The sequence below is a fragment of the Carassius gibelio genome, chromosome B19 (genome assembly GCF_023724105.1).
Source record: "Carassius gibelio isolate Cgi1373 ecotype wild population from Czech Republic chromosome B19, carGib1.2-hapl.c, whole genome shotgun sequence".
NCBI lineage: Eukaryota > Metazoa > Chordata > Actinopteri > Cypriniformes > Cyprinidae > Carassius > Carassius gibelio.
The window spans coordinates 13,474,839-13,491,648 of record NC_068414.1 but is presented as its reverse complement, the minus strand read 5'-3'; the positions used below and the strand labels follow the sequence as shown (position 1 = coordinate 13,491,648).

Below are 16,810 nucleotides of genomic sequence, written 5' to 3'. Positions count from 1 at the left end.
CTGGTCCCTGGAGTGTCCTTCGGCAGTTACCACCTGGCTGACCTGACGACACCATCCTCCTGACCATCGAACGAGAGCCATTCTCCATTTTGATCCGAGGGCCGCAGGCTGGAGACGACCAAGAGGTAAACTCCGCAACCGATGGCTTTACGTCATTGCGGGCAACCTCCAGCAACATGGAGTTGATATGGAGGATGCAGAGCAGCTGGCACAAGACCGTCAGCACTGGAAACAACTAATCGGCTAAACTAGTCGGCTCAACGCACAGGGATGGGACGCCCCCCTACCCATTGCTGTCACAGTGTCTGGGTTGTTGTTCCCCGGGGTTCCACTAGATGTCCTCCTTCTCACGGTGTCTGTCCCAGATCACTTCCTGTTTCCTTATATGGTCACCTTCCTCCTTGTTGCGTAATTGATTGTTCCCCCCACCTGTCTCCTGTTTCCCCATTATCCTTCTGTGTATAAATACCCAGTCTGTCTTAGTCTGTGTTACGGAGTCCTTGTTTAATGTTATGTTATTTCATGCCCGTCATCCTTGTCTTGCCTTGCGTTAGTGTCTTGTTTATGTCTGCTTTGATCTTCTGGTTTTGACCCTGCCTGGACTGTTTACCCTTTTGGATTATCCCTAATAAACGACGTACCTGCAAATTGGTTCCTTCTCCTGTGTTTCCCATAACACGTTACGTGACAGAAGGACTCCGTCAACGTAGGAACCAGCGGTATGTCACTTTTCCGTTCCCCAGCCAAGATGGCGGAGAGGCGGGTCAAGTATCTTCGGTTGACCGCCCTCCGTCAAGAGGGCAACGAAGTGGGTGCCCTGGCTCAAGTGTTCTGGTCCCTGGCTGAAGGCATGGGATACAATGATGCGGCCCTTAAAGACCACTTCAATGGCGGGCTGGATGATCCAGTGCCTCAGGAAGAGATGGCGCAGTTGGAGACGCTGGAGTTCTGGGAATTTGTTCGCTACCTGCAGTTTCGGTGTCGGTGGGATGCCCCAGCCACTCCTGTCTCTTCCGGCAGGGTGGTCGTCAGCCCAGCACCACTGCCCAGGAAGGCCGTCAGCCCAGCGCCACAGTACAAGATGGCCGCTAACCCAGCGCCAATGCCCAAATTGGCCACCGGTCCAGCGCCACAGTACAAGATGGCCGCCAGCCCAGTGCCACAGCACGAGATGGCCGCCAGCCCAGTGCCACAGCACAAGATGGCCACCAGCCCAGCACCACAGCACAAGATGGCCGCCAGCCCAGCGCCACAGCACAAGATGGCCGACTCAAAGCCTGAGTCTCCAGATAAGGTGCACGATGCTGTCCCAGAGGCAGAGGCGGTGCCCGATGCTGTTCCGGAGGCCGAGGCGGTTCCCGTTGCTGTTCCAGAGGCCGAGGCGGTGCCCGACGCTGTTCCAGAGGCCGAGGTGGCACCCGATGCCGAGGCTGTTCCGGAGGTCGAGGTGGTGTCCGAGGTCGAGGCAGTGCCCGTTGCTGTTCCAGAGGCCGAGGCGGTGCTCGATCCTGTTCTGGAGGCCGAGGCGGTGCCCAAGGCTGTTCCCATTGCAGTTACCGAGGCGGTGCCAGAGGCTGTTCCGGAGGTCGAGGCGGTGCCCGACGCTGTTCCAGAGGCCGAGGTGGCACCCGATGCCGAGACAGCGCCCGATGCCGAGTCGGTGCTCGATGCTGTTTCCGGAGGCCGAGGAGGTGCCCGAGGCCGAGGCAGTGCCCGAGGCCGAGGCGGTGCCCGAGGCTGTTCCCAATGCAGTTACCGAGGCGGTGCCCGAGGCTGTTCCGGAGGTCGAGGCGGTGCCCGACGCTGTTCCAGAGGCCGAGGTGGCACCCGATGCCGAGGCAGCGCCCGATGCCGAGTCGGTGCTCGATGCTGTTCCGGAGGCCGAGGCGGTGCCCGAGGCCGAGGCAGTGCCCGAGGCTGTTCCCAATGCAGTTACCGAGGCGGTGCCCGAGGCTGTTCCGGAGGTCGAGGCGGTGCCCGACGCTGTTCCAGAGGCCGAGGCGGTGCCCGAGGCTGTTCCGGATGCCGAGGCGGTGCCTGATGCCGAGGCAGTGCCCGAGGCTGTTCCAGAGGCCGAGGCGGTGCTCGAGGCCGCTCCCAAGGCCGTTACCGAGGTGGTGTCCGAGGCCGTTCCAGAGGCAGTGCCCGAAGCTGAGGCACCTCAGGTCTTCACAGACAGTCCAGAGTCTATTCGGAGTTCCGTGGACTCTCCGGAGTCGGGTCAGGTTCCGGTGGACTCTCAGGAGTCGAGTCGGGTGCCAGTGGACCCTCCAGAGCCAAGTCAAGTCACTGCATGGTCTACTGCTCCATTCTGGGGGACTCCTGTCTCGACCACGTGGATGTGGTGGTCGTCTGCTCCGCCCTGGGGGACTTTGGCTTTGACCACAAGGCTGTGGTGGTCTTCCGCTCCGCCCTGGAGGGCTTTGACTTTGACCACAAAGCTGTGGTGGTCTTCCACTCCGCCCTGGTGTTTGTCTGGCCCTCCGTTCCTCCCCCTGTACCTCCTCCGGTCCTCCTCCCTCCTGGTCTCCCTGTTTTATGTTTTCATTTCTGGTGTTTGTCCCCCATGTGTTCCTTTTCCGGCCCTCCGTCTCTCCCCCTGAGCCTCCACCTGTCCAACTCCCTCCTGGTCTCTGTGTTGTGTTTTGTCTTGGAGCGTCTGGGAGCCGCTCCGTAGAGGGGGGGTACTGTCACAGTGTCTGGGTTGTTGTTCCCCGGGGTTCCACTAGATGTCCTCATTCTCACGGTGTCTGTCCCAGATCACTTCCTGTTTCCTTATATGGTCACCTTCCTCCTTGTTGCGTAATTGATTGTTCCCCCCACCTGTCTCCTGTTTCCCCATTATCCTTCTGTGTATAAATACCCAGTCTGTCTTAGTCTGTGTTACGGAGTCCTTGTTTAATGTTATGTTATTTCATGCCCGTCATCCTTGTCTTGCCTTGCGTTAGTGTCTTGTTTATGTCTGCTTTGATCTTCTGGTTTTGACCCTGCCTGGACTGTTTACCCTTTTGGATTATCCCTAATAAACGACGTACCTGCAAATTGGTTCCTTCTCCTGTGTTTCCCATAACACGTTACGTGACAATTGCAGGAGCCAAATTGATAGAATAGATCATCAAATGCAAGACTTAGAATGCAGAAGCAATGGATCTAACTGATAATATACAATCCCTGCTTTTAGTATCTGAAGAATTAATGCAACAGGACACAGCTGAACACTTAGAAAGACATTCTGTAGTTTTGTCTCATATTCATTTTATAATCCTATTTACAGATTTCTTGACCACAGCAAGCAATTTTGTCTTTACTGTTCCAATACGTATGGAGGGCACTGTACATTTTATATTTTAATGTTTTAAAAATATGCTATATAATATATAAAAACTAAATATAAAACTTTTTAAAATATAAAATGTCTATTGTTTTTTGTGTCAGTGTCTATCAGCGAATCTCCTGATGAACACATGCTGCGTTGTCATGGGGCCATCCCAGCTGAAGATAATGAGGAAATTATGTCACTCTTTTTGCCAAGTGCATTCCTAGCAACTTGATAATGACAGTTGACAGGATTGCACTCCAAAGTTTCCACTCCAAGGGGATAAGGATGATCAGGAATTTGCCCAGGAACGGTTTGGTACCGATACTAGAACAAGCACACCCCTACAGTGCAGTATGGCTGTTTGTTGTGGTGCGTAAATAAGTTCTTTAAAAAAAAAAAAAAAAGTTACACACAGGACAGCGTGGAGGTGTCTGCATGAAAGAGATCACCTGGAGTTATTTTTGGTGGCCAGGAATGGATGGACAAATTGAGGGGCAAATGTCAGAGAATACTGTATGCAGTGTACTAACTTGCAATACGTGGAACATGCCTTGAAAGCCTTGGTATGACAGAACACAATTCATTAACTTAAAACTACAGCTTCTTACTGAGTTTCTATAGTATGCTACATGGAACAGACTGTTTTTCACCAGCTTACTCGCCAGTTCAGTTGGAAAATGAGGACAACATTTTGATTTGCTCAGGGGCGAATCTATTTTTAGTTGGGAATGTAGGTGTTTTTTTTTGTTGTTTTTTTTTTACCCTTTGATGATATCACTGCTTTTTTTTAATGAAATGTATGTGTAGATTGGCAGACAATTAAAGTATCATAAGGGTTCAATGACTGCAATGAATTTTGGGAACACAGTGGTATTGTGTGTGAGAGGCTTGTGAGACACATTACAGTATGCAAAGGTGAGAAAAAACTATTTAAGACATTTTAAAAACTCAAAAAAAAAAAAAAAAAATCAACACATTGATTCGCTGATGGAGGCCTTATTCACCCCATGGAGCCGTGTGAGGAATATTTAAGTTGGCTTGAGAAAGCCAACTTACTGAAACCCTATTTAAAATTTAAGTTGGCTTGAGAAAGCCAACTTACTGAAACCCTATTTAAACTTCTTCTTCTTCTTCTTCTTCATCTTCTTCTTCGAAAATTTTTGGACACCTTTAAGCTACATACTCCAAACTCGGGTCAGACCTTCATACTGTTCTGGCTCGGTTTGCTATATATTTTCAGAATGGTTTGAGTTACGGTTTTCTTAAAAATTTATATTAAAAATCATAAAAAAATGCCCATAGACTTTCATTGACCGGATGTTCAGATGACCCAAGCTCCAAATCCCATTAGACTCAATCAAGCTTTGATGCTTATTAATTTAAACTCATTCAAACTCATCTTATCTATCTATCTATTTCTATCTATCTAATTATCATAGATCATAAATCATGGTAAACTATGATAAATCATGCTAGAATCAGTAAATCATACTTGAACATGGTAAATCGTGGTATACTATAGTAAATCATGGTAAACTATGGTAAATCGTGGTAAATAATGGTAAACTATGGTAAATCGTGGTAAATAATGGTAAACTATGGTAAATCATGCTAGAATCATATTAAATCATACTTGAACATGGTAAATCATGGTATACTATAGTAAATAATGGTAAACTATGGTAAATCATGGTAAATCATGCTAAACTATGGTAAATCATGGTATACTATAGTAAATAATGGTAAACTATGGTAAATCATGGTAAACTATGGTAAATCATGCTAGAATCAGTAAATTATACTTGAACATGGCAAATCGTGGTATACTATAGTAAATCATGGTAAACTATAGTAAATTGTGGTAAATCATGGTAAACAATGGTAAATCGTGGTAAATCATGGTAAACAATGGTAAATCATGGTAAACTATGCTAAATCAGGCTAGAATCAGTAAATCATACTTGAACATGGTAAATCATGGTATACTATTCACCTTATTTTCCATGGCAACAACGGTGCCGCCATTGCGCTCGTTTTGTCATCTTACTTCCGGCTGAGGGACCGGATGTAACGTACCTAAGCTAGTGGCTGGCTAGATAACAGATCGCAGAACGAAGAGAAGTATGATATATGCTCAGTTAGGGGCTGCATAACAATTGTATTTAAAAAAAATAATTGCACCAACGATGTAGCGAACACATTGTGACGCGGTCGGAGTGTTGTGGTGCACTTTACAATTTACACCCACCACCTAAAGAAGAGAAACACCTGAGGAAATGGATGACGGCGCTAAATTTGAAGCGCCCACCCAAGCGCTCTTATGTGTGTTTGTACCATTTCATGGACGGGAAGGCGACTGACGAACACCCTTACCCCGAGAAATGGCTCGACTACGATGTCCCGTTAAAGAGGTCACGCCGGGGATGAAAAGGTTGTCAGATTCGGGTAAGCTAACCTTAACTAGCTATGTGTTTGCTCGCCTAACGTTAGATTTATGAAGTCCGTTCTATGAATACATTTATGATCAGTAACAGGCAGTTAACAAAGACCACGAATTTTCCATGATTACCATTGTCCACCTATTTATTTAATATTTACGGTAGTACAAGATATTATAGTACATTACAATAGCTCACATTATTCCTGCTACAGAGATTGCAGGTGATAGCAGGCCAGCTATCTACATTTCTCATTCAGATACTGACCTACGTTTGAACACTACAGTTAACAGTGTGTATACTGTTTTGTCTCTAATGCATCTCTCTCTCTCTCTCTCTCACTCACACACACACACACACAGTTCTAAGTTCGGGTCACATAATATATTAATTCTCATGATATATTGTAAGTACTAATGTAAAAATTTTGAATTATTTCCACAGATGTATCGATGACCGCCAGTGATGCAGTGGACAGCTGTGAGGGTGATCAGATCCACATGCCCCTGATCTTGCTTAAAGTCACCAGAAGTTACCTGCTGTGATAGTTATTTTTTATGAACCTTTACAAAGTCACCAGAAGTTACCTGCTGTGATAGATATTTTTATGAACCTTTACAGTGTCACCTGACATTACCTGCTGTAAATAGTTTTTATTTATCTTAATTTGATCTTTTTTTTCATCTTTAATCTCTGATTTGAAGGAATAAGTCATGTCAAGTTTGCAAGTTAATTCCATCTTGGTTTATTACATATGGAAATAAAATGTTGAAATTTTATAGGATGGTCAGTAGGAGGTGTCTCTTGCTTCCTGGAAACAACAAACACTGATCAACACATCACAAATGATTTTATACAACTTATATTAAATTATCCATGTTCTAAAAAACAAATCACAGTCTGTCTCTTGTTTAACACAACTGATTTAAAACAACTTATTTCATATAGTTAGTCTTCACCCACACCCTCTACATCCGATCCCAATTACCTAATATCCTATCCTTAACCTAATTATTCTCATTCCTGTTTATTTACAAAGCTGCAACTATCTTGTTGAAAGCAGCAGGTCGCCTGCCTGAAACTCATCTGACACGAGGAAGCACACACTTAAAATAAAAGGTTTGTAGTCTAGCTACAGTCTTGGCAGAGAATTGCTGATTGTGTGGCACATGTAACTTGCTGTGATGGATCCCAGATGAGCAGCTTACAGAAACTCAGCCCTGTACAGAACATGGCAAACCTAAAATACATTTCAAAGATTATACAGTTGTCTTATTTCAGAATCATTCATTATTATTACACTTGACACTTACCTACATTATTCATTGATTAGACTTAATGTACACCTACCAAATCTTACCTTTACCTTACCTTTTGCATATACACTGTGCAGAATTAAGAGGCAAGCTGATTTTCTGATCATATTTTTTGGTAAAATTTACCAATTCCAAACCAATCTTAACTATTAATTTTGCATTTAATCTTTTAGAAGTGATATATCATCTTTTTTTGGCTCGTTTAATCTGTAAATTAAATCTGCCTAATAATTATGCATACCTGGATTTAAGGCGTTTTTCACTTCCAAGTTCCAGCCTCCTCCTTTTCTAATGTGTAACTGATAAACGTTCACTTACCTTACTCCACTGTACAATTAAGTTATTAGACAAAATACTTAGTCTGATGATGGTCATCAAACACGTTATTATACTTTTAAACATTTATAACTTCGTGTATATTAACATCACACTCACACACACACAAACACAAAACTAACCAGCACCATGCTGAGAGGTTTAGACGGCTCGACTGGCTGGTTGCACGTTCAATTTTAAAAAGACGAAAAAACCTTCGCTGTGTAACAGTACATACAGGTTTACCCACTGTCTCACTATGTAAATACTGGTAAGCCTCGGTACATTTTTTTTTAAATCATTTTTCCTTGCTGCTCCATCAACTCCTTCTGACAGGGCAGTTAAAGTGGTTAACTCTGGCCACTTCTTCATATCGTCTAACATTACCCACGTTAACAGCGTCGATGGATGGGACAATTTGAGACCATTTGATCGTCATAAGACGTTTTCATCGTGCTCCCAATTTATAACATAACGTTCTTTGTCATTTCGCCACAGTTATAGCTAGCTATAAACAATCTTACAACTACTAAACTAGTAACCGGATGTGCCGTTATCGGTTTAGCGGAAGTCGGATGACAAAATGCGGAAATGCGAAGTATTAAAAGTGGGCGGGGCGGAATAAGGTGAATAGTAAATCATGGTAAACTATGGTAAATTGTGGTAAACTATGATAAATCATGCTAGAATCAGTAAATCATACTTGAACATGGTAAATTTTGGTATACTATAGTAAATCATGGTAAACCCTGGTAAATAATGGTAAACTATGGTAAATCATGGTAAACTATGGTAAATCGTGGTAAACTATGGTAAATCATGCTAGAAACATACTAGTCGCATGCTAGTCATGCTAGAAACATGCTAATCATTCTAAAATCATGCTAGCAACATGCTAGTCATGCTAGAAACATCCTAGCAACATGTTAATCATGTTAGAAACATGCTAGCAACATGCTAATCATGGTAAAATCATGCTAGCAACATGCTGGTCCCATGCTAATCATGTTAGAAAAATGCTAACAACATGCAAATAATGCTAGCAACAAGCTAGTCGCATGCTAGTCATGCTAGCAAAATGCTAATCATGCTAGAAACATGCTAGCGACATGCTAGCAAATGCTAATCATGCTAGGAATATGCTAGCAACAATGCGAATCATGGTAAAATCATGCTAGCAACATGCTAGCAACATGTTAATCATGCTAGAAACATGCTAGCGACATGCTAACAACATGCTAATAATGCTAGAAACATGTTAGCAACATGCTAATCATGCTAGAAACATGCTTGTTGCATGTTAATCATGCTAGAAACATGCTAGCATTATGCTAATCATGCTAAAATAACGCTAGCAACATGTTAGTCGCTTGCTAGAAACATGCTAGCAAAATGCTAACAACATGTTAATCATGCTAGCGATATGCTAGCAACATGCTAATCATGCTAGCAACATGCATGCTAGAAAAATGTTAGCAACATGCTAATTATGCTAAAATCATGCTAGCAACATGCTAGTCGCATGCTAGAAACATGTTAACAATATGCTAATCATGCTAGCAACATGCTAGTCGCATGCTAGTCATGCTAGAAACATGCTAGAAACATGCTAGCAACATGCTAATCATGCTAGAAACATGTTAGCGACATGCTAGCAAACATTCTAACAACATGCTAAAATCATGCTAATCATGTTAGCAAAATGCTAGTCACATGATAATCATGCTAGAAACAAGCTAGCAAAATGCTAGCAACATGTTAATAATGCAAGAAACATGCTAACGATATGCTAACAAAATGCTAAACGTGCTAGAAACATGTTAGCAAACATGCTAATCATGCTAGAATCATGCTAGCAACATGATAGTTGCATGCTAATCATGCTAAAAAACATGCTAACAACATGATAATCATGCTAGAAACATGTTAGCAATGTGCTAGACAAATGCTAATCATGCTAGAAATATACTAGCAACATCTTAGTCATGATAACAATATGTTAGCAAAATGCTATTAACATGCTAATCATGTTAGAAACATGTTAGTCATGGTAGAAACATGCTAGCAACATGCTAGTCATTCTAAAAAATGGTAGTAACTTGCTAATCATGTTAGAAACATGTTAGTCATGGTAGAAACATGCTAGCAACATGCTAGTCATTCTAAAAAATGGTAGTAACTTGCTAATCACGCTAGAAAAAATCTAGCTACATGTTAGCAGCATGTTAATCATGCTAGAAACATGCTAGAAACATGGTAGCGACATGCTAGTCATGCTAACAACATGCTAGTAACTTGCTAATCATGCTAGAAACATGTTAGTCGCATGCATTCTTTCTGTCAAACTAATCTATCTATCATTTTTTCTTTTGAACTAATCTATATCATTCTTTCTAACTAATCTATCTGTCATTCTTTCTAACTAATATATCTTTCTTTCTTTCAACTAATCTATCAATCTAACTTTAAACTATAAACTTCTAACTTCTTTAAACTTCTTCAAACTTTCTGGTCAGGCTTTCTCAAGCCAACTTAAAGTTTGTCTCAACAAACTTTTTTTTTTAGTTTATTATGGATTGCTTATTATTTGAGGCCTACTCCCATTTTAAAGCTTGGAAGATCAAGGAAAAGTTTTAGTATAACTCCAATTGGATTAAACTGAAAGATTCTTTGAGGGTGAGTAAAACATGGACTTATTAAAAAATGTAAAGTGTTTTGAAAACATTAACCATATAAAACCATAATTAAGAGAAAAAGCATTATTAAATTACTTTACTTACAGTTTGTGATGCAACTACAGTCAGATCCAACTTCTTTCAACAAATGTTTCTTTGCAAACTTTCCATTACGACAGACAGTCGACAGACTATGTCAGAAAGTGAACATGTATCTGTATACTGTATCCAGTGTTGACAAGACAGTGGCAATTATTATAATGGATTCTATTTGGATTTGACACAATGCGATGCTTGAATCCAGTGTAAGGCACATGCAAGCCGTTAAGCAACTGCCAGGGGACAGGACCTGTGATGAAATGATGACTATTCATCAACATCTAGGTCTGGAAGTGGTGTTTTGTCAAAGTGTCTGGTCTGTGTTTCCAGTAGCGGTTTTAGGCACGGGCGAACCGGGCAGCCGCCCGGGGCGTCATTTTTTCGTGACACATTGGGGGCGGCAGCACGAGCAGATAAACAAAAAATCCTCTGTGTCGCGAAGCGGTTTTTCGTCATTTATATCATTTCACTGTGTGTGGAATTGGCAAATTGGCGCTCCCTGCAGCTGCCGGCGCCCCTGCTTGCTGAAAATATCCACTGAAGCTTTGTGTTGTAAGTGTAAGTGTAAGGGGGTGGGGCGAGAGGCGCGTGCGACCTTTCACCTCTGGGTCTCTCTCAAATGGAACGGACAGGGCGGGGGTGGACGGGGACGGGGGATCCACACTACTACTAGTAATATAATTAATAATAGGCTAAAGTCAGTCACACACCTCGACTTTCTTCCAAATAACGCACATTTCATTCATAATGTTATAATACAGGCCTATAGTTCCTGCAAATGAAACTAGGTAATACAAAACGATTATGCGGTCATCAAGGTGAATTGGTTTAGCCTTGACTTCTGGTCCTGAGTGACAGTTGGGGGGATGGGAAATCTGTTGATTGTCGAGTGCCAAATAAACAGAGATGGAGAAGAAAAGATCAAAGCCAGGTGCCCAATTTCGAAAAAAAAGAAAGGAAGAAGAGGAGAAACGAGCAAAAGATAAAGGTATGCAACTATTGTCTCTGTATGATTACAGAATCCATTTCATGAATGAAGGGCTAATGTTAATTGGTGGTGGGTATAACTCTTTGTTAGCCTTTTTGCTGTGATGCTTGCTATGCTTATACAACAATAATTTGGTTTCAACTCAATCACGAGATCTAATTTATAATATTGTGCTTTGCAATAAAACTGTTAAAAGTTCAGTTATCATTTCCATCAGTTGGTTTAACATTAGGCCCTGTAAATAACCAATGGCATTTTATTTGCTACACAGTATGCTAAGTATAGTTTCCTAAGTATAGTTTTACAAGTCATAACTAAAAGTGTGTCATGCGTATCATTTGAGGCAGTAACCTAATGGCTAATGGCACCTCCATGAAAGTTAGATTGATATACAAATTATGGTTGAAAAATATCCTGAAACCCAAACAGTTTTTGTTTTTGCCTATACATATAATTTAAAGTCATTTTATTTTTTTAAACAACTGAGTCCCAGTGACCATAGCATAACGTGAATAAAATATAATTTTTCAATGTATTTTTTTTTACTATTTGTTTCTATGCTCTAAACAATGTGATGACATGGGGGGGGGGGGGGGGGGGAAATAAAATAAATAAATGTTTTTTTTCCGGGTCTAGGAGGATATAGCGTGTAATGACAGACATGTAGTGTGTAAGAGCATGTTTATGTAACCATTCTATTATGTTTTGAGTCAATTTGACCCTAGGCTGTTTTAGCTTTATAAAACATTATCCTATGGTCTTTTGATTTCAAATGCAGTTAAATTGCAATTTCAGGGGCACTTCTAAAATATTTTGGAGCATCCCCTGCCACTGGTCAGGATGAGCCAACCACCTCCTCCGCTACAAATATGTCTCCACAAATATCTGATATTGAGGATGAAGACCTCTTTGCCTCTACTTCTACCCAGCATGAGCTTTCAGGTGTGCATATCATGTTTGTTTGTGTGTGTGTGTGTGTGTGTATGAGCTAAAAGACAACTGCAATTTAATGTAATTTTAATATTTCTGATAATTTATGAGTAGGGCTGTGTTTTTTCACTGCTATGTGTTTTGAGTAATATGCCAATATGCTGTCTGATAGAAATGCCTGGAGCTGAACCCCCACTGAGCCCCACTAGCCCTCACATCTGACTGACAGGATTCGGACTGAGCTGGTTCACAGATGACCAAGTAAAGTGCCACCTGGCTTTGTTTTCCGTAGGAATGAGAGTAATGGGAGAAGTTGCCACCACGAATATTTTAAGAAGACATTAGTAAGTGGTGAAAAGATGGCAAGAAGTTGGCTGATTTATTCAATTAAGAACAACAGCCTCTTTTGCTTCTGCTGCAAATTGTTTTCCAAGAGGAACAAGTGCAGGAATGGCAAATTGGAAACATGCATGCAATGATCTCACATCATATGAAAACAGTTGTTATAATAAAATATTGCTGTTTGTGCAGAACTTTTTGCTATTTTTTTTGTGTGTGTGGGGTGTGTGGGGGGGGGGGGGGTGGCGCTCGAAAGGGGTCTCGCCCAGGGTGTATTTCAATGTAGAACCGCCACTGTGTGTTTCCCTGGGTGTCTACTAGTGATCTCACTTCCTCATAGTCACCCCACTGCAGGCATTACATTTTCCACAAGCCTTTGTCCCATTCATCACTGTTAATCACAAATTCCATATAAACCAGCCTGTCTCATTGTGTTTCATGGAGTCACCCGGCATAACCACTAATTTTGTGTTTATGACCTCTTGCCTGTTTTTTGGATTTTGATTTTGGATCACCCCATTAAAATACTGTGATTGGATCTCTCGTTTCATGTGTGCATTCGTTACATGTTTATGCAAATGTTTATGCCCTTGTGATGTCACATTCCCCCTCGGATCCAAACAAGCCATTTTTGGAGCTTGATTAAATAAATGCTTTGTTTATAATGAGGAGGCCATTTTAAGCTATGTAAAATGCAGGATAATTTAATAGTACAAAAACCACTTACATGCCAAAAGATAAAGGCAAATTTGATTTCTTATGTCATGACCCCTTTAATATATGAATAGTCAAATTTGGTACAGGTTAATTGTGTTCCTTATGCCCATGTCATTTGGGGCACAAGAGTAGGAAGGGGGGAAATGTTGTGCATTGCATTTATGCTGTTCGTACATGATTCTTCCCCCTTCAAATAACATGATATAATTCAATTCAAATTTATTTGTATAAAAGCAACTTTCCCGAAAATTAAGTTTCTACAATATTTAGTAGTAGCTCATCAGTGGTGACTGTCTGTTTATGTAAACATATGGCATACATTTTCAGAAAAAATAATTCAAGACGTAGTCAACCAGATGATGAACACAATGAACGAATTAAGAGCAATTATTATATGATGCAATCACACTTGTAGCAATATTTGTTAGTTCTGTATGTTGTATTAGGGTTAGACTCATCTGAGATCCTCTGAGGGGTTGGCATCTGTGCATGTGTTAACACTACAATCCATTTGCTGATGTAATTGACACATCACCTGAAAATAAATGCTCTTCTTTGTTCTCACAAAATGAATAAGTCATTTGACGAATTGTCATTATGTCACCAGTATATATATCACAAACCTGAAAACCAAAACCACTCATCCATTATTCAAGGAGACGGGTTAGCAAGACAACATTTCATGATACATTTCTTAACTGTTCAATTTAACACTTTTGTGAATTTAAGGAAAATCTTTAAATTAATAGTTATGATTTTAAAGAAACAAATGTAGTTATATGATGTATTAGAATGTTGATAATTTAGAAGTAACAGTATTGTTACTTTTATAACAATGTTAAAGTTAAAATTCTGTGTCATTGTTCCTTTGATGTTAGTTTTTACATCCATAATGATTTGACATAAATGTTTCTATCTCACAACAGATCATGGGGCAGTTGAAGGTTTACATTGTTTTCTGGGCATTGCTTCTCATGACCATTTCTGGAGAGGATGATATAAGTTCATCAAAGGAGTGTAAGGATGCTCCCTTTGTTCCAGGACACAATCTTGCTGGAGAGGGATTTGATGTTGTGACCATGAAGCGAAAAGGCTCTTACGTGATCAACTTGGAAAAATGGGATTTGGGAAATGGCACTTGTAAATTGGCAAAAAATAATTACTTAAGAGGAAGAAAACAGAAGCTACCAGCTGCAGTTGTAGACTGGAGGACCTTGCCAAAGTGTTCAAAGAAAGTCTCGAGTCAGATCTTTGAATCAAGTGAAGCACTGGTCAATGATTCATCATCATCACTCTCAGTCGGCTGGAAAGTTGGTTTAGATGTGAAAGCTGTTGGAGCTGCAGTTGGAAGCACTCATTCCAGGGAAGCAAAATTTGCAATGACAAAATCAAAAGAAGACAAATAAAGTTTTACCAAACATGAAGTTGGGTGCAGTTTTTACAGGTGAGAAAAGTAGGGTGTTTTTCCATCACTCATACTGTTATAAAGATGACTATGAAAAGAAACTAAATCTTTAATTGCAAATCACTCCCTTTATTACCATACTGAATTCAAACATGGTTACTGTTTTTACAGATATCGTGTAGCTGAAAAGCCTCCTCTTCAAGCAGAGTTTCTTGAATCAATCAAATCACTCCCTTAATCCTACGATCCAGACGCCTACCGCAACCTGATCTCAACCTATGGCACTCACTATATCACAGAAGTTGAGTTAGGAGGGCAAATGAAAGCTATAACAGCCATCAAAACCTGTCAGGCAGCAGTGGATGGGCTTACAGACACTGCAGTGAAGGACTGTTTGGATGTAGAAGCCTCTGGTTCATACTATGTAGTAACTGTAAAGACACAGGCACATTTTTGTAAAGAACTGAAGAAAAAGATGGGCACAAATGAAAAGTTCAGCTCCATGTTCAGTGAGCGTCAGACAGAGATTATCGGGGGAAACATAAATGGAGAAGATCTACTTTTTTCTGGTTCATCACACCCAAATTCCCTCAAAAACTGGCACGAGTCTTTGAAGAGTCTCCCTGACATTGTGCATTACTCTCTAAAACCCCTCCATTTCTTACTGAGTAATCAACACCCTGCCAGGAACGGACTGAAGAAAGCTGTTGAAAAATACATAATTGAAAATGCCCTTATGAAGGTTTGCTCTGAGCCTTGCCAGATTGGTAGGAAGTGCAGTGCAAGAGACAGATGTGTTTGTGTTTGTGAAAGTAGTCAAATGATAAAGTCTAACTGCTGTCCAACTGCAAAAGGACTAGCCACCCTGAAAGTCTACAGTCTCAGTGCCAAAGGTCTGTATGGAGATACATTTACACAAACAGATAGTTTTGTCTTAGTTAAATATGATGAACAAAAAAAGAGCACTCAGACCATTGATAATAATAACAATCCATGCTGGCCAGAAACATTTGAGTTTGGTCCTATTAAGATCAGAATGGCCAATAAACTAACTTTTGAACTATATGATATAGACACCCCCTGGAACAGAGATTTCCTTGGTTCATGCTCTTTTGATCTTAGAAGTGGAGTTGTGACTGATGCCTGTGTTTTTACATATGGCACCTTCTATTTTACCTATGAAGTGAAATGTGCACCCAGTCTACAGGGCCCTCGGTGTGATGAACACATACCTTCTCCAATGGCTGCCCCTCTGACTGATATTTTCAGCTCAAGAAATGGTGTTCTGGTTAAAGACCTGCCAAGGCTTGAATTAGCTCGCAATAACTCAGATAAGTTAAACTCCAAGAGTAATTATGGAAAGCTGATCATGCTGTGACCTGCATCACAAATTCTTTTATGCATGAAAAATTACCGCATTGTACTCTAACAGCACTTTTATCTGTTAGAAAAAAATATATATCTGTAAGCTTTGCTTATTTCCTTCGCATTACTTTTCTGTTTTTGCATTAATAAAGCATTTTTAAAGACAGATATACGTTACATTCTTTATTTTTATATTCTTTCATTTTTCATACTTTTATCATCAATTACCGTATTTTCCGGACTATAAGTCACACTTTTTTTCATAGTTTGGCTGGTCCTGCGACTTATAGTCAGGTGTGACTTATTTATCAAAATTAATTTGACATGAACCTAGAGAAATGAACCAAGAGATATGAACCAATAGAAAACATTACCGTCTCCAGCCGCCAGAGGACGCTCTATGTTGCTCTGTGCTCCTGTAGTCTACACTGAAGACATATAGTGCCCTCTTGCGGCTGTAGATGGTAATGTTTTCTCTTGGTTCTTGGTTCAAAATAAATGTGACTTAGGCCTGGTTCACACCGGACGGCAAAGCAAAGCAGGAGCGGCGCAGAACGGAAAATCACGCGCGGTCCGGCACCTGCCTGTTCAAACCAGACGCGTATTCTCCGCAACGGTCGACAAGCGCTTCTCCTCCCACCCGCCCTGTAGTCTGCCCACTCCCGTTGCTCTGTGGGTGCGTGTGTTGTTTTTTTGTTTTTCTAGTCTGTTTAGATACACAAATATGATCGCATTTGTCACTCGCTGTATTTTAATTTGAAAATTGCTTATATTTTGACAATTCACCAGATTGTCTCGTGTTTCTTGGTGTGACTTCCTTCCGGAATTGACGCGGATCGCTCACAGCTCGCGCAAAAAATAGACCAGACGCCGAAACTGGCGCTTCACGGCACGTGCCGGGCTC

General features: G+C 41.2%; 1 protein-coding gene across 2 annotated transcripts in view; it reads left to right on the top strand.

Moving 5' to 3' along the window:
• Positions 1-16,066, top strand: part of LOC127979324 (perforin-1-like) — a 59,029-nt gene extending 42,963 nt beyond the window's left edge. Inside the window, exons 2-3 of one of the 2 annotated variants that reach the window (XM_052584691.1) lie at positions 14,229-14,580; positions 14,713-16,066. In XM_052584691.1, coding sequence (XP_052440651.1) covers positions 14,861-15,919 — 1,059 coding nt within the window. In that variant the 5' untranslated portion in view covers positions 14,229-14,580; positions 14,713-14,860 and the 3' untranslated portion in view covers positions 15,920-16,066. Of the gene's footprint in view, positions 1-14,039; positions 14,581-14,712 lie in introns of those variants that run through there. The other variant, XM_052584690.1, reaches the window with a different exon arrangement.
• Positions 16,067-16,810: the final 744 nt, after the last annotated feature.